The sequence below is a fragment of the Capricornis sumatraensis genome, chromosome 16 (assembly GCF_032405125.1).
Source record: "Capricornis sumatraensis isolate serow.1 chromosome 16, serow.2, whole genome shotgun sequence".
In the NCBI taxonomy this organism is placed as follows: Eukaryota; Metazoa; Chordata; class Mammalia; order Artiodactyla; family Bovidae; genus Capricornis; species Capricornis sumatraensis.
In genome coordinates, this window is record NC_091084.1 from 3,618,241 (window position 1) to 3,642,239 (window position 23,999).

At 39.9% G+C, this 23,999-nt stretch overlaps 1 protein-coding gene across 1 annotated transcript; it reads left to right on the forward strand.

Annotated features, from left to right (window-relative positions):
• Window positions 1-726: 726 nt before the first annotated feature.
• On the forward strand, window positions 727-17,297 carry ANKRD49 (ankyrin repeat domain 49). The gene is made up of 3 exons (XM_068989121.1): window positions 727-897; window positions 14,866-15,219; window positions 15,905-17,297. The coding sequence occupies exons 2-3, from the start codon at window positions 14,965-14,967 to the stop codon at window positions 16,364-16,366; spliced, it is 717 nt and encodes a 238-aa protein (XP_068845222.1). The 5' UTR covers window positions 727-897; window positions 14,866-14,964; the 3' UTR covers window positions 16,367-17,297.
• Window positions 17,298-23,999: the final 6,702 nt, after the last annotated feature.

Here is a 23,999-nt window from a genome sequence, read left to right on the forward strand (position 1 = left end):
TTTAAGAGTTGACATAGTTTGTGGAATGTGATCTTTAAAAAACATAACCTAGTTCCTCCTGTTGCAATATCATCAAGTAGAAATCTTGATCGATTGTTTAAATCTTGAATCAGGGAGATGCACCAGAGTTTGACTTTTTAAATTAATTAAGAAATTTCTGTATGTAATTTATTTTACCTGGAACAGTAAATTCAAATTATAAAAAGAGTTTTTATAAAAAGGAGAGGAGGGGCACAAGATCTGTGCTATAATGTTGCTGTGCTGTACCTGCACTCTCAGTAGCTTAAGTCCTGTTCGACTTTTATGACTGTGGCTTGCTTGGTATTCTCTAGGCACGAATACTGGAGTGGATTTGCCATGCCCTTCTCCAGGAGATCCTGACCCAGGGATCAAGCCCACCTCTCCTGAGTCTCCTGCATTGCTGGTGGATTCTTTACTGCTGAGCCACCAGGGGAAGCCCCAATAATGTTACTATGGATGCTGTAATTAATATGTGAACTTTACATTATTTACTGGTATTTATTAAGTGTTTAATGAATAGATGTATATTGCATTGTAAGCTTCAGAGAATAGGTTGAGAAAAAAGTGAAAATATTAGAATATAAAAACCTTTCTAATAGGGTCTCCTGATTGATCTGAAAAACTGAACTATCTTAGAAAATTCTTTACTGCAGTCCTTTTTTTGTGCATAGGGTCTTCCCTGGTGACTCATGGTAAAGAATCTGCCTGCGTGGGAAAGATCCTCTGGAGAAGGGAAAGGCAACCCATTTCAGTATTCTTGCCTGGAGAATTCCACAGACAAAGGTGTCTTGTGGGCTACAGTCAATGTGGTCACAAAGAGTTGGCCATGACTCAGCGACTAAAACTGCATTGTGCAAAGTAACACGTCCAGAGAAGGTATTGGTCATGAATGATAGAATTTAAACTGGACTTTAATGCTCTTGGCACTATTATTAAAATATAGTGATGCATTGAGTTCAGTTCAGTGGCTCAGTCGTGTCTAACTCTTTGTGACCAAATGAACCGAAGCATGCCAGGCCTCCCTGTCCATCACCAACTACTGGAGTTTACCAAAACTCATGTCCATTGAGTCGGTGATGCCATCTAAACATCCCATCCTCTGTCATCCCTTTCTCCTCTTGCCCTCAGTCTTTCTCAGCATCAGGGTCTTTTCAAATAAGTCAGCTTCTTGCATCAGATGGTCAAAGTATTGAAGTTTCAGCTTCAACATCAGTCCTTCCAATGAACACTCAGGACTGATCTCCTTTAGGATGGACTGGTTGGATCTGCTTGCAGTCCAAGGGACTCTCAAGAGTCTTCTGCAACACCACACTTCAAAAGCATCAATTTTTATGCACTCAACATTCCTTATAGTCCAACTCTCACATCCATACGTGACTACTGGAAAAACCATGACCTTGACTAGACGGACCTTTGTTGGCAAAGTAATGTCTCTGCTTTGTACTATGCTGTCTAGGTTGGTCATAACTTTTCTTCCAAGGAGTAAGCATCTTTTAATTTCATGGCTGCAGTCACCATCTGCAGTGATTTTGGAGCCCCCAAAAATAAAGTCAACCACGGTTTCCACTGTTTCCCTATGTATTTGCCATGAAGTGATGGGACCAGATGCCATGATCTTCATTTTCTGAATGTTGAGCTTAAAGCCAGCTTTTTCACTCTTCTCTTTCACATTCATCAAGAGGCTGTCTATTTCTTCTTCACTTTCTGCCATAAGGGTGGTATCATCTGCATATCTGAGGTTAGTGATATTTCTCCCGGCAATCTTGATTCCATCTTGTGCTTCTTCCAGCCCTGTGTTTCTCATGATGTACTCTGCATATAAGTTAAATAAGCAGGGTGACAATATACAGCCTTGACATACTCCTTTTCCTATTTGGAAAGTTGCTTCCTGAACCTGCATACAGGTTTCTCAAGGGGCAGGTAAGGTGGTCTGGTATTCCCATCTCTTTCAGAATTTTCCACAGTTTATTGTGATCCACACAGTTAAAGGCTTTGGCATAGTCAAAAAAGTAGAAATAGATGTTTTTCTGGGACTCTCTTGCTTTTTCAGTGATCAGCAGATGTTGGCAATTTGATCTCTGGTTCCTCTGCCTTTTCTAAAACCAGCTTGAACATCTGGGCGTTCACGGTTCACGTATTGCTGAAGCCTGGCTTGGAGAACTTTAAGCATTACTTTACTAGCATGTGAGATGAGTGCAATTGTGCGGTAGTTTGAGCATTCTTTGGCCTTGCCTTTCTTTGGGATTGCAATGAAAATTAACCATTTCCAGTCCTGTGATTGCTGCTGAGTTTTCCAAATTTGCTGGCATATTGAGTGCAGCACTTTCACGGCATCATCCTTTAGCATTTGAAATAGCTCAACTGGAAATTCCATCACCTCCAGTAGCTTTGTTCATAGTGATGTTTCCTAAGGCCCGCTTGACTTCACATTCTTGGATGTTTGGCTCTCGGTGAGTGATCACACCATTGTGACTATCTGGGGCACTAAGATCTTTTTTGTACAGCCACCTCTTAATATCTTCTACTTCCGTTAGGTACCTACCATTTCTGTCTTTTATTGAGCCCATGTTTGTATCTTTTTCCACTGGTCATGTATGGATGTGAGAGTTGGACTATAAAGAAAGCTGAGCACTAAAGAGTTGATGCTTTTGACGTGTGGTGTTGCAGAAGACTCTTGAGAGTCCCTTGGACTGCAAGCAGATCCAACCAGTCCATCCTAAAGGAGATCAGTCCTGGGTGTTCATTGGAAGGACTGATGTTGAAGCTGAAAATCCAATACTTTGGCCACCTGATGCAAAGAACTGACTCATTTGAAAAGACCCTGATGCTGAGAAAGATTGAGGGCAGGAGGAGAAGGGGACGACAGAGAATGAGTTGCTTGGATGGCATCACCAACTTGATGGACATGGTTTTGGGTGGACTCTGGGAGTTGGTGATGGACAGAGAGGCCTGGTGTGCTGGGGTTCCTGGGGTTGCAAAGAGTCGGACATGACTGAGTGACTGAACTGACCTTGCATGAAATGTTCCCTTGCTATCTCTAATTTTCTTGAAGAAATTTCTCATCTTTCCCATTCTATTGTTGTCTTATATTTCTTTGCATTGATGCATTAGGATTCATTCAATTAAAACTCGTGAAAATTAGGTATAAAGAAATCCATATCTTAGGAGTTATGAGTAACTCTTAAGATTTCTCAGAATCCAATCCAAGCAAAATCAAGTGATAGCACTTTAATCATGTTAATTATGCAAATATTTTTAATGCTTGTGTATATAAGTCGGACATAAATGTAAGTTAAATATAGTCCCTATCCTTACGCTAACAATCTTTTTAGAGGCTAAAACAAGAATAAAATTAGTGATAAGACAGTATATATCACCAAGAAACAGGAGAAACTAGAGAGAGATCTAATATGCAGGCTCAAGAAAGACTTAAGAGAGAGGCAACTTCTGGGAAGAGTCTTAAATGACTAAAAAGATTTTAACAAATATAATTAGGAAGCTGAGAAATATTTTTTAAATATCTATTATACTCATTTTCTTTAAGTGGTTAAACTTTGATATGCTGTACAACTTTTTTGTAATTAATGAATTTATTTTAATTGGAGGCTAATTACTTTACAATATTGTGGTGCTTTTTGCCATACATTGACATGAATCAGCACAGATGTACATGTGTTCCCCAATCCCAAACCCGCATCCCACCACCCTCCCCATCCCATCCCTTTGGGTTGTCCCAGTGCACCGGCTTTCAGTGCCTTATTTCATGCCTTGAACTTGGACTGGTCTTCTATTTCACATATGGTAATATGCATGTTTTAATGCTATTCTCTCAAATCATCCCACCCTCGCCTTCTCCCACAGAATCCAAAAGTCTGTTCTTTACATCTGTGTCTCTTTTGCTGTCTCGCATATGGGGTCATTGTTACCAGCTTTCTAAATTCCATATATATGCATTAATATACTGTATTGTTGTTTTTCTTTCTGTCTTACTTCACTCTGTATAATAGGCTCCAGTTTCATCTACCTCATTAGAACAGATTCAAATGCATTCTTTTCAATAGCTGAGTAAAATTCCATTATGTATATGTACCACAACTTTCTTATCCATTCATCTGCCAATGGATATCTAGGTTGCTTCCCTGACCTGGCTATTGTAAACAGTGCTACAGTGAACATTGGAGTACATATGTCTCTTTCAATTCTGGTTTCCTCAGTGTGCATGCCCAGCAGTGGGATTGCTGGGTTGTATGACAATCCTATTTTCTGTTTTTGAAGGAATCTCCACCCTGTTCTCCATAGTGGCTGTACTAGTTTGCATTCCCACCGACAGCATAAGAGGGTTCCCTTTTCTCCACACCCTTTCCAGCATTTATTATTTGTAGACTTTTTGATACCAGCCATTCAGACCAGGGTGAGATGGTACCTCATTGTGATTTTGATTTGCATTTCTCTGATAATGAGTGGTATTGAACAATTTTTCATGTGTTTCTTAGCCACCTGTATGACTTCTTTGGAGAAATGTCTATTTAGTTCTTTGGCCCAGTGTTTGTTTGGGTCATTTATTTTTCTGGTATTGAGCTGCATGAGCTAGTTCTTTATTTTTGAGATTAATTCTTTGTCAGTTGATTCATTTGCTATTATTTTCTCCCACTCTGAAGCCTGTCTTTTCACTTTGCTTATAGTTTCCTTCGTTGTTCAAAAGCTTTTAAGTTTAATTAGGTTCCATTTGTTTATTTTTGCTTTTATTTCCATTACTCTGGGAGGTGGGTCATAGAGGATCTTGCTCTGATTTATGTTAGTGTTTTGCCTATGTTTTCTGCTAGGAGTTTTATAGTTTCTGGTCTTACATTTAGATCTTTCATTCGTTTTGAGTTTATTTTTGTGTATGGTGTTAGAGTGTTCTAGTTTCATTCTTTTACAGGTGGTTGACCAGTTTTCCCAGCACCACTAAACTATGCTGAATAGTAGTGGTGAGAGTGGGCACCGTTGTCTTGTTCCTGACTTTAGCGAAAATGCTTTCAGTATTTCACCATTGAGGATAATGTTTGCTATGGGTTAATCATATATGGCTTTTATTATGTTGCGATATGTTCCTTCTATGCCTGTTTTCTGGGGAGTCTTTATCATAAATGGTGGTTGAATTTTGTCAAAGGCTTTCTCTGCATGAGATAATCATATTATTTTTATCCTTCAATTTGTTAATGTGGTATATCACATTGAATGATTTGCAGATATTGATCAATCCTTGCATCCCTAGGATAAAGCCCACTTGGTCATGATGTATGATCTTTTTAATATGTTGTTGAATTCTGTTTGCTAGAATTTTGTTGAGGATATTTGCATCTATGTTTATCAGTGATATTGGCCTATAGTTTTCTTTTTTGTGTGTCATGTTTTTTGGTTTTGGTATTAGGGTGATGGTGGCCTCATAGAATGTGTTTGGGAGATTACCTTCCTCTGCAATTTTCTGGAAGAGTTTGAATAGGATAGGTGTTAGCTCTTCTCTAAATTTTTGGTAGAATTTACCTGTGCTTTTGTTTGTTGAAAGATTTTTTACTTCCCTGGTGGCTCAGAGGTTAAAAAGCGTTTGTCTGCAAGGCGGGAGACCTGGGTTCAATCCCTGGGTTGGGAAGATGCCCTGGAGAAGGAAATGGCAACCCACTCCAGTATTCTTGCCTGGAAAATCCCGTGGACGGAGGAGCCTGGTAGGTTACAGTCCACGGGGTCGCAAAGAGTCAGACATGACTGAGCAACTTCACTTTACTTCCATTTCTGTGCTTGTGATGGATCTGTTAAGATTTTCTGTTTCTTCCTGGTTCAGTTCTTGAAGGTAATACTTTTCTAAGACTTCACCCATTTCTTTCAAGTTGTTCTATTCATTGTCATATAGTTACTGATAGTAGTCTCTTAAAATCCTTTGTATTTCTGTGTTATCTGTTGTGATTTCTCCATTTTCAGTTCTAATTTTGTAGATTTGATTCTTTTCCCTTTTTTACTTGATGAGTCTGGCTAATGGTTTGTCTATTTTATTTATCTTCTCAAAGAACCACCTTTTAGTTTTGCTGATTTTTGCTGTGCTGCTGCTGCTAAGTCACTTCAGTGGTGTCTGACTCTGTGCGACCCCATAGACGGCAGCCCACCAGACTATCCTGTCCCTGGGATTCTCCAGGCAAGAACACTGGAGTGGGTTGCCATTTCCTTCTCCAATGCATGAAAGGGAAAAGTGAAAGTGAAGTCGCTCAGTCGTGTCCAACTCCTAGCGACCCATGGCCTGCAGCCTACCAGGCTCCTCCATCCATGGGATTTGCCAGGCAAGAGTACTACAGTGGGATTTTTGCTATCAGTTCAGTTCACTCGCTCAATCGTGTCCGACTCTTTGCGACCCCATGAATCGCAGCACGCCAGGCCTCCCTGTCCATCGCCAACTCCCGGAGTTCATACAGACTCACATCCATCGAGTCAGTGATGCCATCCAGCCATCTCATCCTCTGTCGTCCCCTTCTCCTCCTGCCCCGAATCCCTCCCACCATCAGAGTCTTTTCCAATAAGTCAACTCTTCGCATGAGGCGGCCAAAGTACTGGAGTATCAGCTTTAGCATCATTCCTTCCAAAGAAATCCCAGGGTTGATCTCCTTCAGAATGGACTGGTTGGATCTCCTTGCAGTCCAAGGAACTCTCAAGAGTCTTCTCCAACACCACACTTCAAAAGCATCAATTCTTCGGCGCTTAGCCTTCTTCACAGTCCAACTCTCACATCCATACATGACCACAGGAAAAACCATAGCCTTGACTAGATGGACCTTAGTCGGCAAAGTAATGTCTCTGCTTTTGAATATGCTATCTAGGTTGGTCATAACTTTTCTTCCAAGGAGTAAGCATCTTTTAATTTCATGGCTGCAGTCACCGTCTGCAGTGATTTTGGAGCCCCAAAAAATAAAGTCTGACACTGTTTCCACTGTTTCCCCATCTGTTTCCCATGAAGTGATGGGACCGGATGCCATGATCTTCGTTTTCTGAATGTTGAGCTTTAAGCCAACTTTTTCACTCTCCACTTTCACTTTCATCAAGAGGCATTTTTGTTCCTCTTCACTTTCTGCCATAAGGGTGGTGGTGTCATCTGCATATCTGAGGTTAGTGATATTTCTCCTGGCAATCTTGATTCCAGCTTGTGTTTCTTCCAGCCCTGTGTTTCTCATGATGTACTCTGCATATAAGTTAAATAAGCAGGGTGACAATATACAGCCTTGACCTACTCCTTTTCCTACTTGGAACCAGTCTATTGTTCCATGTCCAGTTCTAACTGCTGCTTCCTGACCTGCGTACAGATTTCTCAAGAGGCAGATCAGGTAGTCTGGTATGCCCATCTCTTTCAGAATTTTCCACAGTTTATTGTGAACCACACAGTCAGAGGCTTTGGCATAGTCAATAAAGCAGAAATAGATGTTTTTCTGGAACTCTCTTGCTTTTTCCATGATCCAGCGGATGTTGGCAATTTGATCTCTGGTTCCTCTGCCTTTTCTAAAACCAGCTTGAACATCAGGAAGTTCACAGTTCATGTATTGCTGAAGCCTGACTTGGAGAATTTTGAGCATTACTTTACTAGCATGTGAGATGTGTGCAATTGTGCGGTAGTTTGAGCATTCTTTGGCATTGCCTTTCTTTGGGATTGGAATGAAAACTGACCTTTTCCAGTCCTGTGGCCACTGCTGAGTTTTCCAAATTTGCTGGCATATGGAGTGCAGCACTTTCACAGCATCATCTTTCAGGATTTGAAACAGCTCCACTGGAATTTCATCACCTCCACTAGCTTTGTTCGTAGTGATGCGTTCTACGGCCCACTTGACTTCACATTCCAAGATGTCTGGCTCTAGATTAGTGATCACACCATCATGGTTATCTGGGTCATTAAGATCTTTTTTGTATGGTTCTTCTGTGTATTCTTGCCACCTCTTCTGAATATCTTCTGCTTCTTTTAGGTCCAGACCATATCTGTCTTTATCAAGCCCATCTTTGCATGAAATGTTCCCTTGGTATCTCATTTTCTTGAAGAGATCTCTAGTCTTTCCCATTCTGTTCTTTTCCTCTATATCTTTGCATTGATCGCTGAAGAAGGCTTTCTTATCTCTTCTTGCTATTCTTTGGAACTCTGTATTCAGATGCTTATATCTTTCCTTTTCTCCTTTGCTTTTTGCTTCTCTTCTTTTCACAGCTATTTGTAAGGCCTCCCCAGACAGCCATTTTGCTTTATTGCATTTCTTTTCCATGGGGATGGTCTTGATCCGTGTCTCCTGTTCAGTGTCATGAACCTCATTCCATAGTTCATCAGGCACTGTATCTATCAGATCCAGGCCCTGAAATCTATTTCTCACTTCCACTGTATAATCATAAGGGATTTGATTAAGGTCATACCTGAATGGTCTAGCAGTTTTCCCTAGTTTCTTCAATTTGAGTCTGAATTTGGTAATAAGTTCATTATCTGAGCCACAGTCAGCTCCTGGTCTTATTTTTGTTGACTGTATAGAGCTTCTCCATCTTTGGCTGCAACAAATATAATCAGTCTGATTTCGGTGTTGACCATCTGGTGATGTCCATGTGTAGAGTCTTCTCTTGTGTTGTTGGAAAATGGTGTTTGCTCTAACCAGTGCATTTTCTTGGCAAAACTCTATTAGTCTTTGCCCTGCTTCATTCTGCATTCCAAGGCCAAATTTGCCTGTTACTCCAGGTGTTTCTTGACTTCCTACTTTTGCATTCCAGTCCCCTATAATGAAAAGGACATCTTTTTGGATGTTAGTTCTAAAAGGTCTTGTAGATCTTCATAGATCCATTCAGCTTCAGCTTCTTCAGCATTACTGGATGGGGCATAGACTTGGATAACTGTGATATGAGTGGTTTGCCTTGGAGATGAACAGACTATTCGTATTTGAGATTGCATGCAGGTACTGCATTTCAGACTCTTTTGTTGACCATGATGGCTATTCCATTTCTTCTGAGGGATTCCTGCCCACAGTAGTAGATATAATGGTCATCTGAGTTAAATTAATTAGGGCTAACTGCTCCATTGTATTACTTAAAGTTTGTTTTTCCTTGCTAATTTTCTCTTGGTTGATCATAGGTGTGAGTGGGGTATTAAAGCCTTCCACTATTGTTGTGTTACTGTTAATTTACCCTTTCATACCTGTTAGCATTTGCCTTGTGTATTGAGTTACTCCTATGTTGCGTGCATATATATTTATAATTTTTGTATCTTCTTCTTGGATCGATCCTTTGATCATTATGTAGTGTCCTTCTCTGTCTCTTTTCATGGCTTTTATTTCAAAGACTTTTTTATCTGATAGAAGATTGCTGCTCCTGCTCTATTTTGTTCTCATTTGCATGAAATATCTTTTTCCAGCCTCTCACTTTTAGTCTGTATGTGTCCCACGTTTTGTGGTGGGTCTCTTTTAGACAGCGTATATAGGGGTGTTATTTTTGTATCCATTCAGCCAGTCTTCGTCTATTGGTTGGGGCATTCAACCCATTTACATTTAAGGTAATTATTGATAAGTATGATCCTGTTGCCATTTACTTTGTTGTTTTGGGTTCGAGTTTATATACCTTTTCTGTTTCCTATCTAGAGAAGATCCTTTAGCATTTATTGAAGAGCGGGTTTGGTGGTACTGAATTCTCTGTTTTTGCTTGTCTGTAAAGCTTTTGATTTCCCCTTCATGTTTGAATGAGATCCTTACTGGATATAGACATCTGGGGTGTAGGTTTTTCTCTTTCATCACTTTAAATATGTCCTGCCATTCCCTTCTGGCCTGAAGAGTTTCTATTGAAAGATCAGCTGTTATTCTTATTGGGATCCCATTGTGTGTTATTTGTTATTTTTCCCTTGCTGCTTTTAATATTTGTTCTTTTTATTTGATCTTCATTAATTTGATTAATATGTGTCTTGGGGTGTTTCGCCTTGGGTTTATCCTGTTTGGGACTATCCAGGTTTCTTGGACTTGAGTGAATATTTCCTTCCCCATTTTAGGGACGTTTTCAACTGTTATCTTCTCAAGTATTTTCTCATGCCCTTTCTTTTTGTCGTCTTCTGGAACTCATATGATTCGAATGTTGGGGTGTTTAACATTGTCCCAGAGGCCTCTGAGGTTGTCCTCATTTCTTTAATTCTGTTTTCTTTTCTCTTCTCTGCTTCATTTATTTCCACCATTCTATCTTTCACCTTCCACTTATCCTGTCTTCTGCCTCAGTTATTCTACTATTGGTTCCCTCCAGAGTGCTTTTGGTCTCAGTTATTGCATTATTCATTATTGATTGACTCTTCTTTATTTCTTCTAGGTCCTTGTTGAACATTTCTTACATCTTCCTAATCCTTGTCTCTAGTCTATTTATTTTATTTTCAAAATTTTGTTTTCAAGATTTTGGAGCATCTTGACTAACATTATTCTGAATTCTTTTTCAGATAGACTCCCTATCTCCTCATTTTTTGTTTGGTTTAGTGGATGTTTATCATGTTCCTTTACCTGCTAAATATTTATCTGACTTTTCATTTTGTTTAGATTGCTGTGTTTGGGGTGTCCTTTTTGTAGGCTGGAAGTTTGTGGTTCCTCTTTATTGTGGATCCTGCTCCCTGTCAGTGGGGTTGTACTAGTGGCTTGTCAAAGTTTTCTGGTTAGGGGAGGTTGTGTGTGTGTTCTGGTGGGTGAAGCTGGATGTCTTCTATCTGGAGTGCAATGAAGTGTACAGTAGTGAGTTTTGGGGTGTCTTTGGGTTTGGTGTGACTTAGGGCAGTCTATCTTTTAATGCCCAGGGCTGTGTTCCTGCACTGCTGGAGAATTAGCATGGTATGTCTTGCTCTGGAACTTGTTGGCTCTTGGGTGGTGCTTAGTTTCAGTATAGGTATGGAGGCTTTTGATGAGCTCTTGTCTGTTAATGGTCCCTGGAATCAGGAGTTTTCTGATGTTCTCACGTTTTGGAGTTAAGCCTCCTGCTTCTGGCTTTCAGTCTTATTCTTACAGTAAGTAGCCTCAAGACTCCATCCATACAGCACTGATGATAAAACATTAAGGTTAATGGTGAAAAGATTCTCCACAGTGAGGGACACCCAGAGAGGTACACAGAGTTACTTAGAGAAGAGAAGAGGGAAGAGGGAGATAGAGGTGACCAGGAGGAGAAGACGGGGAGTCAAAAGAGGAGAGAGCAGTCTAGCCAGTAATCAAATCCCTAAGTGCTCTCCACAGTCTGGAACACTCAGAGAGGTCCATGGAGTTCCATAGAGAAGAGAAGAGGAGGAAGGAGATAGAGGTGACCAGAACGAGAAGAGGGGGAGTCAAAATGGGAGAGAGCAATCAAGCCAGCAATCACAACCCTCAGTGAACATGGATACTGAAGATTAGATTCTTAAAGGTACAGAGTTGATTTAAAAAAATACCAAGAAACAAAGATTAAAAATATAGAGTAGAGGTTAGACTCAAAAATACAATGTTAAAAATACAAAACAAAATGAATCACAAAAATTATAAAAAACATGTATATATGAAATTTGTTTTTAAAATAGGATCTTTTTTTTTGCAAGGTAATAGTAGGTTATAAAAGTGAAAATTAAAGTAGTAAAGAACTTAAAAAAATTAAAAAGTGATCATATAAAATATATTTAAGAATTTCTCTGGAGCTGTTGTGGGCAGTGTAGGGTGAGTTCAGTTTCCCATAGTTCCTTATTCCAGCTTGTACTTGTTCTCAGGGTCTATGCTGCTGCTGCTGCTGCTGCTAAGTCACTTCAGTCGTGTCCAACTCTATGCGACCCCATAGATGGCAGCCCACCAGGCTCCCCCATCCCTGGGATTCTCCAGGCAAGAACACTGGAGTGGGTTGCCATTTCCTTCTCCAATGCATGAAAGTGAAAAGTGAAAGTGAAGTCGCTCAGTCGTGTCCGACTCCTGTCGACCCCATGGACTGCAGCCTACCAGGCTCCTCTGTCCATGGAATTTTCCAGGCAAGAGTACTGGAGTGGGGTGCCATTGCCTTCTCTGTCTCAAGGTCTATAGGCCCCCTCTAATGCTTAGTCAATGTTAACTACACGGTTTTAATCTGTTGCACCTGTCACTTCCAGAGCCGGTCCCTATTCTTTGTTTATTTTGGCTTCCTCTGTTTGAAAGTCTCTTCAGTGTCTAATTTCTGCCCTGACACAAGGGGGCAAAGGTGGTCACTTATTTACACTCACTTGTTCAGTTGTGTTTTGGGGAGGGAGGAACCCTGCAAACAAACATCACTGGTGTGTGTGGGGAGTGTTTGCAGTGTATGAGCCACACTGGGTTTGCCCAAGCTCACGGCTTGTGCTTTCTGGTTCTACACTGCTCAGGCTGCAGGGTGCTCTGTAGGGCACTGTCCAAAGCAGGCCCTGGGTTTCATGCACTTTCCAGGTCTAAGCCACCCAGGTTCAGGTTCTCAGGCACTCCACAGGGCACAGACTCTGTTGGGCGTGCGTTTTGTGCCCTTCCCAGGTCTGAGCAGCTCAGGCAACCAGGTGCTTGAGGAGCACACTGTCCCAGGTGGGCCATGCATGTTAATCACCTCTCTGGTCTTGGGTGTGCCATGTGTCTCGTCTGGGAAGCTGATCTTAGGCTATGACCCTCCTGGCAGATGTCAACCATCCAGGATCCCAGGAAGATGTGGTTAGCAACTGGGGGCCTGCTCACAGTTTGGTGGAAGATGCCCATCTCTGAGGCCGAGATTGGAGCAGCCCGTTGCCTTCTGGCTCTGGCTGTTGCCACCTGCCTCTCTGCCTCTGGCAGGGAGGGGACTGTATGCAGCTGGCTAGCTCTCCTTTGGTGATCACTCAGTCCTTTGCTCTGTGAGCAGGCCAGGCTGCGCATTAAGTTAGAGAATTTCGCAGGAAAGTTCTCTCTCTCTCTCTCTCTCTCTCTCTCTCTCTGGGTATCCCAGAGTTAGGGGTGCTGTCTGACATTAGCTCCCTCAGATTGTCCTCAGGGCATTCAGGCCCAGTCCTTACCTTAAGCATGCAGCTTGCGCCTTCCTCTCCAGCCTCCAGTGGCTGATGCGAGCATCTGGGCTACTTCTCTGCCGGGAGTTGTGGTTAGGCACCTATTCTGTGCGTTTTGGTTTATTTTTTCCTCCTGGTTATCTTGCCCTCTGAGATTCTAAAACTCCCCATAGACCTACTGGTGAGGGGGTTTCCTGGTGTTTGGAAACTTCTCCTTCATGACTCCCTCCCCAGGACGGTCTCCATCCCTGACTCTTTTGTCTCTCTTTTTGTCTTTTATATTTTTTCCTACCTCCTTTTGAAGCGAATGGGCTGCCTTTCTAGGTGCCTGGTATCCTCCACCAGCGTTCAGAAGTTGTTTTGTGGAAGTTTTTCAGTGTTCAAATGATCTTTTGATGAATTTGTAGAGGAGAAGGTGCTCTTCCTATCCTATTCCTCCATCTTGGGACTGCCCCCCTGCATAACTCTTTAAGCTGATATTGTTTATAAATTATTACGGCAACCTAGCAGAATAAATGTCATTTACTTCAGGAAGCCTTCTGTAATCCCTTGGTGGTAGTATTTTAGTCACTAAATTGCATCCAACTCTGCGAACCCATGGACTTGCAGCCCACAAGACTTCTCTGTCCATGGGATTCTCTAGGCAAGAATGCTGGAGTGTGTTGCCATTCCTTCTCCAGGGCATCTTCCCAACCCAGGGGTTGAACCCATGTCTCCTGCATTGGCAGATAAATTCTTTACCACTGAGCTACCAGGGAGGCCCTCGGTAATCTCATAAGACTGGGTTAATTATGGTCCTCCTGTATATTCATTGTATCTGGTTACAGTCTTATCTATAGTACTTAATGCTTTTTTGCCAGTCTTCCTGACTAGATGGTAAACTTCATGAGGTTAAGACATGGATCTTGTTCATTATTGAATCCCAGTACCAAGAGACTGGCAGGCTTCCAAAGTGGTGCAGTGGTAAAGAACTTGCCTGCCAGTGTAGGAGACAAAAGAGAAATGGGTTTGATCCCTGCATCGGAAAGATCCCCTGGAGAAGAAAATGGCAACCCACTCCAGGAATTTCTAGCCTGGGAAATCCCTTAAACAAAGGAGCCTGCCAGGCTACAGTTCAGGGGGTCACAAAGAGTTGGACATGATTGAGCCAGTAAGAACAAGCGTATAACACCAAGAGACTGGCACATGCCAGGTGTTTTTTTCATCTTTGTTGAATGAAGGAGTGAATGACAGCCAAAATCCTGTTTCACAACAAGAACCCAACTAAGAACAATAGTTGTCTGTCAGTGAATAGGACTACTTTTTAAAGCCGTGAATTTTCCTAAGCCAGAAATTGTTCAAGTAGAAAGAGGATGATTATTATAGATGTCATGGTAAAGATATCTCCATTGATGAGAGATTGGGACATGTGTCCTCTGGGGACTATTCCATCTCTAAGAATCTCTGATTCTTGGAAGTAGTTTTTAGGAAAAACAAATTTTTGTTTCTTTTCTATAGCATCTATGTGTCTCATTTATAAAAATGGTGAATGTTCTCATTTTTATTGTATTAGTTATAATTTAAAAACTTCAAACATTAATCAGCTGTTAGTATAATACAACATAGTATCTAAACCAATAGATTCAAAATAAGTCAGAGTCATAACTACTGACTTAGAAGAAAACAATAAAAAATGACTATTAGGCCATTAAAAATAAAGGTAACTGAAATCTGTCAGCTCCAATATTTGATGAATGTAAAGAGTATTAATAAACACCAAAAAGTTTAGACAGTATATTTGTATATGTTTGCAAGACTTATTTATGCTATTAAAACCTCAGTTACTGGTTTGCTCCTATTTTTTGTGTTTGTGTTTTCAGATCCATTTGATGAATAAAATAAAGCAGACATAATCATCTCTGGAGAGATTATTTATATCCTGGTGTTTGAAATGATTTATATTTAAAATAGTAGTAAAAATGGAAAAAGAGAAAGTAAATGATGAAAAACCAGACCCAGAGAACTCCTTGGACTTTTCTGAACACTTCAACCAACTTGAACTGTTGGAAACACATGGACACCTTATTCCCACTGGTACCCAAAGTCTCTGGATAGGGAATTCTGATGACGATGAAGAGCAAGATGAAAAAACTGAAGAGTGGTATCAACTGCAAGAAAAAAAAATGGAAAAAGATCCAAGCAAATTGCTTCTTTGGGCTGCTGAAAAAAATCGGGTAAAAAAAAAAAAGAACAGAACAGTTAAAAAAGAAACCTTAATTTAGTAGAAAAACTACTAGATTGGAAGCCAGAGGACCTGTCCCTGAAGCTCGCTTTGTCCTCAGACCAAACTGAAAAAATATCACTTCATGAAAACAGGTGTCTGAGGTTATTTTAGTTAGAAGGAATTGAGCTTCTTAATCTCTAGATTTCCTTGTTAGCATTGTTTTCTACTGATAAAAGTTTATGTTTTAAAGTTTTATACACCATGCATATTGGTGTGATAATCCTACTACTGCTTTCAGAACATAGTGTTCCATTATTATGTTTTCTTCGCAGATGAAACATAACATATCAAACATGATTCTAGCCTGTATTGTTCATCTAACTGTAGCTTTAGTGCAATAAGCCTTAATTGGACCAGGAGTAAACATATGGATTGGTTTTCAGAGAATCACGTTTATAAAATCAAGTTTATGAGGGAAAAAAAAAAACCAAAAGAATTTATAATTAACACTGACTTGTTCATTGTTAAATAAGTTGTCCTCCTCACCAAAGAAATCTTACATTTATTTTACAGTTATCTACTAACAAGGAAGTTTTCATTTAACTTTATTAAATCTAACACCACTAGACCGTTTCATGTTGTTTACTGTTTTGTTTCATGTTGGGTTTGTGAAAGATTTCCTGTTTTATTCTCAGCTGACCACAGTGCAGAGACTGCTTTCAGAAAGGGCTACCCATGTGAACACTCGAGATGAAGACAAGTACACACCGCTCCACCGAGCAGCCTACAATGGGCACTTAGATGTGGTCCGGGAGCTGATTGCACACGGGGCGGATGTCCATGCAGTGACAGTGGATGGCTGGACACCCCTGCACAGTGCCTGTAAGTGGAATAATGCCAGAGTGGCTTCTTTCTTACTGCAGCATGATGCAGATATCAATGCCCAAACAAAAGGCCTCCTGACCCCCCTACACCTTGCCGCTGGGAACAGAGACAGCAAAGACACCCTGGAGCTCCTCCTGATGAACCGCTACATCAAGCCAGGTCTGAAGAACAGCCTGGAGGAAACAGCATTTGACATCGCCAGGAGGACTGGTATCTATCACTACCTCTTTGAAATTGTGGAAGGTTGCACAAATTGTTCACCTCAGTCTTAATAACGGTTCTAATAATTTTCTTAAGTTTCTAAGTCCGAGTGCCTGCATTGTGTGAGATGTGAAATATCCCCATTGTACAAAGTTGACATCAAAAGTCTTAGGACAGTAATTCAGTGGTACTCACGATACTATCCCTCCAAGTGAATTGCCCTACCTTGATGTCAAAATGTATTTGAAAGTTGTTTGGATTTATCTTTAATGATTTCCATGGCGTTTGTGATTTTTACCAAATCATTTTAACTTGTCTATATTGAAAAACTTGTCAGAGGTTGTGCAGAAAACTAACGATATTTTTGGTGCTGATCCAAGAGAAATGTATTTTTACATTTACAATATCCCCCATCCTAGAGCTTTGTGGAGTATTTAGTATATCAACATGTATTTTTATAAGGTCAAGTAACTCAGAATTTTATTTAAAAATCTTAAATATACCGGTGCAGTTCAGCTATCTTCTCTGCATCACCATAGCCATTTACTTTCACTGTAAACCGTAAGAATGAACATATTAGTGACTTGAATCTTCATAAGTTTAAAAAAAATTGAGAAACCTAGGTCTTTGTTTTTTATTAATAGAACCATAGATGTTTAATCTACACATATTATATACTGCCTCTCCTTCCACAATCCACACAATCCTGTGGACCCTCCTACCTCACCCACCCTGGTCAACCTATATAATCCTTATTCTCCTGGTGAGTTAGCACGACCCTTAAGACATGCGCACCACTATACCTTGGTCCAGGTGATCATAGCCTATTTGCCATCCAGCTAGTTTTACCTGTCCGGTCCTGCTGAGCCGGGACCTGCTCACCTTATCTCCCAGGGTCACAGGAAGGGTTCTTTTCCAGGATCCTCATTTTATAGAAGCCACACAAAGTCAAAGTGACAAGGGAAAAGGAATTCTAAGATGATTATACTGGGGCAAGTACGACAAAGTGGCTCAGGCATTTTTTAAAAGCCACATTGTAGATAACAACAAAAGCGTAAGTATACATATTCTAAAAAAAAATTAAAATAAAGGTTTTAAACAACCAAGAAAAAGCGTGAATAATTCTTATACCTGTGTGTATCTTATCTATCTGGCATACATTTGTTTAGCTTTGACTCTGTCCATCTCTCCAGCAGCAGCTTCTTGTTCCTTTGCCTTTCTGTGACTAAAACAAAAGAGTTAATCTGTCAACTTCTCAGCACCAGAACTGACAAACTGGGGACAAGCAGCTGAACTAATGGGCTTTTTCTTTGGCTATATATACGTATATGTGTGTTTATGTGTGTATATAAAAGTGAAAGCAGTGAAAGCTCAGAGTCCTAACCGCTAGACCACCAGGGAATTCCCTCTATGGTTATATTTTTTAAATGTCCACCAAAATATTTGTCTCTTTTGACCCTGTCCATGTGACCCAGTTACCTTAAACTAAGTAACAGTGTTATTTAATCAAATATATGTGGCAGTTTTTAGGTTAAAACAAGATTGGATCATCTCAGAAAAGTTAAAAATGACATATGAACTGAATCATTATGACAGTGTTTTTAAGACTTAGGAGAGCTTTGGTTATTTTGTGATCTCTGGCTAGCACATAACTCTATTTCAGGGTATCAATACCTTTGATATAAGGGTTTTGGCAAAAGTGAGAGGTTGATTTCTGTTTAATCTGACCTAATGTAGTGATACCAAATGACAAGGTATAGCTGATAGAAATGACAGTAGAATAAGACCCCAACTACCCCATTAGACTGCTAAACGAGGCTACTTGATTACCTGAAAGTCACAGAGCCTATGGCACCTTTCTTACTTGGGAATGAGTTGCATTCTTGATTTTATATATATAAGCTTTCCCTATGAGTATGACTCCAAAGGATCTGCTTTATTTCTAAGAAAATGAGATGTGACTTCTCCCTTTTTTTCAGTCTTCAATCACTCAACCAGTCCTAGGGAGCAAATTTCTACATATTAGAGAAATCCCTTCCATCCCTGAGGGTGGGACTTGTATTATTTGCTTCCTTTATACCTTCCTTGGTGGTTTTTTAATTTCATTTTTTATTATTTTTTTCTTTTTTAATTGAAGTATACTTGACATAAAATATTATATATTTCAGGTATATAACAAAGTGATTTTTTTTTTTCTTTTTGGCTGTGCTTCATGGCCTGTGGGCCTTGGTTCCCCAATCAGGGATCCAGCCCACATCCCTCACATTGGAAGTGCACAGTCTTAACCAGTGGACCGCCAAGAAGTCCCAACAAAGTGATTTGATACTCTCCTTAGTATTTTCTGACTCCTCAGTCCACAGAAGATGTGCACTAATCATGATTTTCACTGCTCAGTGGACCTTTGAATACACATTTGTATCGTGCAGGTCTGTTTATAAGCAGTACTACACAACCTGTGCTGAAGAAGGAAATGCCAACCCACTCCAGTGTTCTTACCTGGAAAATTCCATGGACAGAGGAGCCTGGTGGACTATAGTGCATGGGGTGGCAAAGAGTTGGGCACAGTTGAGCACACATGCCTATGTGCACACAACCTGTGCAGTTGGTTAAATCTGTGGATGCAGAACCACAGATACAGTTCTGATGAGAAAGTTCAATTTTCGGTTATGCAGAGGGTCAGCACCCCAATCTTTGTGTTTAAGGGTCAACTCCATATTACCTGTGTTTACTGGTTGCCTTTAAGAAGACTAAATCATTTGCAAACAAAATTCTCACTAGTCTCACAGAGTTTATCTCAAGAACTTTTTAAAAAATAAAATCTGTTTTGCATAACAAAGCTTAACTAACTATGTGCTTGAGGAAGAGGTGACTTTGTCATTGTTCAAGGGACAGTGACCCACAATGAAATTAGTTGACTTTGCTTTTATAAATCTTAAATGTGCTTCTCCAGGGCCCAAACATTTGTTCCGGCTTCCAGCTTACAATAGTGAAAGGATTTAGCATTTTTATACTATGGATGTGAAAGCATCGATTTGTTTCTATTCATTGGCATCTATTATTGGATTTACCACTATGCTAGAAGATCATGATCAAAAGAGTCCCGGGGGGGCGGGGGGGGGGGGGCAAAAAAAAAAAGAGGCTCAGAGAAGTAAAAATTGGTCTAAGACCTATGTCCCATACCAAAATGAAATTGTATCAGTTCTCCATTCCTAATGAAAACATGTGCCATCTTCACCCTACCTGAAATGACTCAAGGAATTTACAGCACTGCTTTGACTCAGGGAGGTACCAAACATGATCACAAAATCATTGATAATGGCTTACTTCATTAGTTACAATGGGATGCTCCAGTCCTTCTGTAGGGTTCATAGGATGACCATTCAACTTGTGTAAGACAGAGTGCTTTCTCCAGAGGGAATTAAAGATCCATGTTTATTAAGTTCAGAAGACAGTAACAAGGATTGAGTGTAGCATATTGATGTTTTAAATTCCTAAAAATTTCCCTTGGGAATCCTACAATTTTAGTCTGGGAACCTAAGTGGAAATTATTAAAATCATTGCTACTACATAAAACATTCTGAGCCACATAGGTAATTTTAAGTTTTTTTTTTCTAGTGGCTGCATTAAAACACAAATGGGTGAAATTAATTTTAATAGTCCACATCCAAAGCACTCATTCCAATATGATACAAATATTTTTAAATTACTGAGATATTTTACTTTTTTATATTACATCTTCAAAATGCAATGTGTATTTTATGTTTTTGTTCAGTCAGTAAGTCATGTCTGACTTTTCGTGAGCCCATGGACTGCAGCATTCCAGGCTCGTCTGTCCTCCACTATCTCCCTGAGTTTGCCTAAATTTGTGTCCACTGAGTCAGTGAGGCTATCTAATCATCTCATCCTCTGCCCAAGAAAATATCTGTCATTGCTTCTAGTGTATTTTATGGCACATCTTATTTCAGATGAGCCCCATTTGACTAGTGGCTACTTTGGTCAGCACAGGTCAAGATGCTTGAAACTTTCCCTGGAGGCAAAGCAGAAGGCTAAGAGGAGGAGCAGGAAGTTTTGAGCCAGATAAATCTGTGTCCAAACCATGACTGCCTTTTGGCAAATGACCTGTTTTTTCACATGTAATATGCAGATACTATCTACCTTGTTACAGTTTTGTGAGGAATAAATGAGATATAATACAGATAAGGTATTTCCTTTCCTCAACATTTCAAGCAGGAATGCCCTTTCTATTAGGTATTTGGATCCTTGAGGATCCCAAAGTTCTCCCTTGATATTCCTATAGTTTTCTCATGACTTTAGTAGGATATGCAACAGAGTTTCTTTCAAGAATCCAAACACCCTGGAGAAGGAAATAGCAACCCACTCCAGTACCCTTGCCTGGTAGGCTTCCATGGGGTCACAAAGAGTTGGACATGACTGAGCATGCATACATACATACACACACACACACACACACACACACACACACACACACACACACAGGAAAAAAAAAAATCCAAACAAAATGCCTTCCCGTCTTCAAAGGCCCTTGCCAGGTGTCAAGGTCTCCAACAGAAGAAAAACTTCAAGGAATAAGAAAAGGCGAAAGAATTTCAGCAGCTAATTCAATTTTTGGTTATGCAGAGGGTCAGCACCCCAGTCCTTGTGTTTAAGGGTCAACTCCGTATTACCTAGCTAATTACAGCTAATTACAAGGACTTGAAGGAAATGAGATTCTAAGAGAAAATCCGTTTCCATTGTGGACCCAGAGCCTTGAAACTCAGAATACTTTACTGCTCATTCCATATGTGGAACTTTTTGGTACTTACCAAATGAGTGGTTCTAAATTGATGCCATTTTTCCTTTTCATGATGGGTCTTATTAATGCTGAGCAAATGGAATAAAAGCACTCATATTTGGTTTATCAGTTTAATTATTCAGTCAAGCCTCAGGAACATCTAATAGTCCTCACCATGAATTGAATGACATAGCCCCATCTGCCAGTGGATCTCAGAAAAGCAGAACTTTGTAGGCCAGAAACTGTGTTTAATGAAAGAAATGGCTTATGAAATCTAAAAGCAAACTACTACCTAATTTGTTTTCTTGCTTCCCTTTCTATTATAACATGTTCAGCATTTTGTCTCTGCTAGACAGTGCTTGGAAGTTAGGAGAACATCACTGGAGAATTAATGTTTGTTCATGAGCACTGACTCCTGAGTGGTCATTGGAATTCTTTTTTTCAGACACAGCTGTCTTAAGGCAATTTTTAGCAATAAAAACGTGAGAATGTGATCCTGCCTTTATTAAAAAATCAGGTGTCTCTCAGATTTTTCTAAACCCAGACATAATAACTCATGAAGAAGATGTATCCTGATTGAAGGGACCAAATCTAGGAGCAAGAAATAGTCCTTCATTGACATATACTAGAAAAAGCACTAGAGTTCAGATTTGCTTCTCTGTTCTTTGCATATTTCTTATTTGAAGATATGCATGGCTTTCAAGAAGAATCAAAAGGAGGAAAAGGGTATTAAGATGGATCCTTTCATCCATGCTTTTGATCTTAGTCTGCACCTTGAACAATGAGGTTTTGGAGGCCATATAGAAAGATAATCATGTGTCATGGTTCTTCACTCTGTTGACACTGGGGCAAATAATTCTTTGTATTCAAATTCTGTGTATTCTGTGTATTCAAATAATACACAGGGGCATCCTGTGTATTAGTTGATGTTTATCAGCATTCTTGGCCTCTACTCTCTAGATATACCTCCCACCCTGCCAGTTGTGACCACCAAAACTATCTCCAGACATTGCTAAGTGTTTCCTGCTGTATGTCATCAGAAGTGCTTAAGGCAGGAGATTTCCAAATTTGGCTAGCCACAGAGTTGTTTTATTCTAATTCAGGTAAGTTTTATGTAAAGTCATGTTTTTCTTAGATTTTGCTAGGCATTCCAAATATTCATCAGTGAATGAACACTCAAAAATTATACAATTGTTGATTCTGCTTAAAATCTTCGATATTTTGTTGAGATCATTCAAGCATATTCAAAATTTGGGCTAAAATATACAGTTAGAAAAAGAACTCTTCAATACTGAGTTTCATACATCAGAAAAACACTCCTGTTCACAGATTTAGTCTCTAGGAAACTTTTTTTTTTTTTTTACTCTTTTTTCTTTTTCTACCCTTTACTTTCTTTTTCTTTTTTATCCTTTTTTTTCTTTCTTTGGGGAGAGCCTAACTGCCCAGCATGTAGAATCTCAGTTCCCTAACCAAGGATCAAACCCACAGACCCAGCAGTGGAAGGAAGCACAGTCTTAAACACTGGATCACCAGGGAAGTCTCTTACCTCTAGGAAATGTATCCCTTAAGTCAGATGAGAAATTCTAGAAAATTTAGAAAAAGTCTAACTTCTGGTATCAAGGGAAATAATAAACAAATCCTGATTTTTAATAGGTTGTACAATTATAAATGTAAAATTTTATTGCACTGCTGGATAAAAAACAATGAAATTGATGCACAGTCTTTTCTTTAGAAAAGGTCTTAGAAGAAATGGGGTAAGAGAAGCCAACCACTTCTGTAGAGAAGAAGGAAATGGAGAGAGAGTTGGCATCTTCCAAGTGTCAACAACTGAAGAAATAGAAGATAATCTTGTAATGTCATTGCCATTCTAGAACACTTAGTTATTAAAAAGAAAAATAACATGGTGTAATTTATTTTGGCGATTGTTGGAGACCTTTTAGCAAAGGTCACTGAGAGCATGTGGACCAACCAAGGCAGCGGAGGCTTCCTCACCCCCTCCCCTGTCCGTGGAATATATGTTCTTCCTACTGTTTCCACTATGGGAACCCTTTCAAGGATGCGACCTTGGGAGAGCAAGATGCGTTGAAACTTTCTTGAACTCAATACGTGACTGAACCCAGTTAAGGCCTCTATACAAATTTTTAAGATTCTGGAGGACAGGAGGGGAGTTCAGCTCACCATGCAGTCACCCTGGACAAGCTTCCTATATAAGCTCCCTTACGTATTAAACTTGCCACCTATCAAGCTGGAGTGGTCTCTTGCTTTCTTCAGTCTCTCCTCATCCTGCCTGTGTGGGGCCCAATCCAGATTTCACCCAGGAAACTCGAGGTTGCAAGCCAACAGAGATGACTTTTGCTTTAAAAATGAATCCCAAGATAAAATGTATTAAAGTCATAATGTATAAAAAAAATTTACATCTGTTTATCAGCCTTACCTAATCGTTTTTAATGTAATGCATAGTAGAATAACCTCAAATGGTCTTCTTTATGAAAGTTTCTGTATATCCAGTCGTGCTACACTGAGCTGCTGTGATAATAACGACTTTGACTGGGTGCAGGCTGTACTGTAGGACTCACATACATTGCTTCATGTGAGCCTCACAGTAACTCTCAGAGATAGGATGCCATTGTATATATGGGGAAGTGGGCTTATGGAGGTTAAGTAAATTGTCATGCAGTTAGTGAGAGATGGAGATAAGTTTCAAGCATGTCTTTGTGATTCTACCACCTTTTATCTTTGTAGAGTTGATTAAAGAAGATATCCTTTGGTGCACATTGAGTTTATTTTCTTTGAACTGTTTACAGAAACATTACCGCTTTTCACATATGAGTGTTACTATCTCGGTATCACCAGTTTATCAAATAATCATAACAAAAATTCAGTTTTCTTTATTTTCCATTTTCTTTAAGATT